Source organism: Panthera tigris, chromosome B4 (assembly GCF_018350195.1).
Source record: "Panthera tigris isolate Pti1 chromosome B4, P.tigris_Pti1_mat1.1, whole genome shotgun sequence".
Taxonomy (NCBI): Eukaryota; Metazoa; Chordata; class Mammalia; order Carnivora; family Felidae; genus Panthera; species Panthera tigris.
This window is the reverse complement of record NC_056666.1, coordinates 28943903-28947160: the sequence shown is the minus strand read 5'-3', so window position 1 is coordinate 28947160 and position 3258 is coordinate 28943903. Positions and strand designations below refer to the sequence as shown.

Below are 3258 nucleotides of genomic sequence, written 5' to 3'. Positions count from 1 at the left end.
TTTGTCTTGAAGTTTCCGGAGCAGAAGCCCAAAAAACGCCCCAAACTGACTTTTTGCCCTAGATACAAGTTTTGTTTCTTGAAAAGGACTATGTAAATAGTGTCTTCTGGACTCCAAATTTAGGAGTTTTGTGAATATTGTAACAATGTGTAGTATCCTATAATATTAATGTATCATATGTTACAGACAGGTAAACAGGATTTCACACTCCTCACTAAGAGCAGATCTACTTGTATCTATTTTATATATTGATGTTCTTTATAAAATATAAATTCTTTAAATAAAATGATTCTGCTGTTTTTAAAAAGTTTGAAAAAAGCAATAGAGATATACACAAATAGCACATTGATTCAACAAGTATTTATTAACTGTGCCAGGCATTATGGTTGGTGACACAGCAATGACATTCTCATAGGATATACATTGAATAAAAGGCTAGGCAAAATTAAACATGATATTAAAATCAATATTAAATAAAAATGTCTAAGGAGTCATCTTGAGATTTTTAAAAATACAACATTTAGCTTTGGAAATTACCTGTGGAAAACATCATTGGAAGAACCAAATGACTATTTTTTCACGAGGGTATATTCTGAACCAATTAGGCACACACACACACACAAGAGTTTCACATAGGCAAATGTATAACCATGCATTTCGAAAGAGAATCCAGTCTTAGAGAATAATCTGCCCTACTTTTGTAGTCCTATGAAACAAAAACGGGTTCGTATGTAGGACTATTAGTATTACAGAGCATTAGTCTCCACTGAAGACTTCATTTCTGACCACCTGTATAGTTACCTGTGGCTGCAATAATAAATTACCAAATGATGGCTTTAAAACAACAGAAATTTATTCTCCCATAATTCTGAAGGCCAGAAGTCCAGAGTAAGTTTTTGCTGAGCTGAAATCAAGCTGTCAGCAGGGCTCTGCCTTTGGATGCTCTTTGGGGAGAATCCATTTCTTGTGCCATCCAGCTCCTGATGGCTGCCTGGCTGGCATTCCTTGGTGCATGGTGGCAGCAGTCCAAACTCTGTCCATCTCTGTGTTCACATTGACTTCTCTCAGTGTGTCTGAAAACTCCCTCTGTCTTCGTTTTATTGTACACATGCAGTTGCTCTAGAGCGCACCCACATAATCCCGGATAAACCTTTCAAGACCCTCAATCTAATCACATCTTTTGCCATATAAGGTAATATTCACAGGTTCTGGGAATTAGGACTTGGACATACATTTGAGGCCACTATTCAACCCACGATACCATGATACTTCTGTGGCTCCAGATATCCAGCCAAAGGGTAGTAAAAAAGCAAAACAAAGTTTACCCTTGTAATAAGCCATTGTTGTAAGTAGCTAGAATTCATTGTTTTAATTCTGGTTTGTCTACTTCAAGAAAAAAATTCTTAAGTTTACAGAAAAAGCAACCAGAATGATCATGGATATAAGAGAATTGTGAATAGACTAAAGACATTTGGTCTCTAGTCTGGAAAGATGAAACAAGCTATGACCAAAGTTTTGTAAGGGATATACAGAGAGTGAACACTGATTTTGTTCACCAAATTTTGAAATTCTAAAAACAAGAGAGCCTCCCTACCTCACCCACCCACACACACATCTGATTCTGGGGAAATATTTATGATTAGAGGAAGAACTACTTAAGTTTACAGTGAGTGATTTAAGGTATTGACTGGGCTTAGAAATCAGCTAAAAAGTTCACAACAGGTTTAATGTATGCAATAAAATTGATATGCTGTTATGGTCAAACTAGGAATTCTCTAATATTAATCTTTATTCCAAGATAGCCAGCATAAAACCATCTCTAATTTCCCTTAAACTAATATGATTTTACTCATCAGATTTTATTATTTATCACTTCACCTCTTGACTCTAAACTCTAAGCCTCTGCAGTTCAATATGCTAAGTACTAACCACATGACAACTTAAATGTAAATTAATTAAAATTAAAATTAAAGATTCAGCTCCTTAGACTAGCCATTTTAATAATCTTCAAAAGCCATTTGGCATAGTAGCCACCATATTTGATAGAACAAATCTAGGACACTTATATCACTGCAGAAAGTTCTTATTAGACAGTGATGTTCCATATATATGTAGTGTGATTGTTTCCACTTGGATGTAAGTAACACATTTCAAACTCAATTTGTTCCACATTAAGGTCATCTTTCCTCTTCCCCTTCACCCTATAAAGAAGCCACATGTGCAATTTGGTTCTTCTCTAGTATTCTTTTTTTTTAAATCTTGTTTCAAACTTATTCCCAGACTTCTTCAGCTTAATTAGCTGCAAAGAATGAATTGTGTATAAGCAAAAACTGAAAAGAGCTGCAGTGTCCAAGGGGTTGGGGCTTAAAAATATTAGAGATCTAGATTTTATCAGATCCATGAACAAAATTTTTAAAAAGCAGTCATAATATAAAATAGCAGCTGCCAGTAACTTCTTCAAGCTTTATCTTCTTCAGAAGTTGATTCAATTCTGTTTGCTTCCTTCTTGGAAGCTTCATCAAAATTCTCCACAAAATCTGGAACTTCATCATCCTCCTCCTCTCCGGTAGCAAGTGGTACCTTTCCATCCACAGATTGTTTGGGCAGAACTTCAGCCAGCCTTCTTAAACTAGTCAGACTGTCTGCACCAAGTTGGTTTAAGATACTGAGTAGCATTTCTGTCAGATGCTTCCTCTCAGCATGGCCTGTAATGGTTAAAGTGTTCGCTGCCAGGGATGCCTGAACTTTACGGTTGTTAAAGTGGATCACCGTTCCTTGGTTTGTGAACATATTCCCTTCTTCAATACCAGAGATATTGTTTACCCCTGACTTCTTTAAGGAGAACTGAAGGTTTTTGTCATCTTCTGCTATAGCTGTTCGATGAACCACCTTTTTTCGGCGAGCCGTTCCTTTCCCACCAATGCGCACTTGCGCTTGCAGTTTGACGAGTTTCTCCTGCTTCATGGTAGTTGCTTTCATCTTGTTGGAGAGGAAATGGGGCCGCGCCTGGGACTAGGGTTGGCGCACAGGGGGTCTCGGGTGGACCATCTGAGATCAGGTGCACACACGGCGGGGACACAAGATGGCAGCTCTAGTGTTCTCTAAATAAAGGACACCACTATTTACCCATCTCACTGAGCAAGAAACCTGAATCATGCTCATTTTTTCCCCTCCTACCTAACCTCCCACATTCATAAGGCAAAAATGATTTTTTTTTTAATTCCTCTATGGGGCACCTGGGTGGCTCAGTCGATTAAG

General features: G+C 37.6%; 1 protein-coding gene across 2 annotated transcripts; it reads right to left on the bottom strand.

Annotated features, from left to right (window-relative positions):
* Positions 1-576: 576 nt before the first annotated feature.
* LOC102966112 (transcription factor BTF3-like) lies at positions 577-2979 on the bottom strand. 2 transcript variants are annotated; one of them, XM_042991355.1, is made up of 2 exons: positions 2595-2979; positions 577-2537 (listed from the first exon to the last, which is right to left on the bottom strand). In XM_042991355.1, the coding sequence occupies exons 1-2, from the start codon at positions 2977-2979 to the stop codon at positions 2458-2460; spliced, it is 465 nt and encodes a 154-aa protein (XP_042847289.1). In that variant the 3' UTR covers positions 577-2457. The 2 variants fall into 2 exon arrangements, with proteins under 2 accessions (XP_042847289.1, XP_042847288.1); XM_042991354.1 differs by having other exon boundaries at positions 577-2979.
* Between the last annotated feature and the right edge of the window lie 279 nt (positions 2980-3258).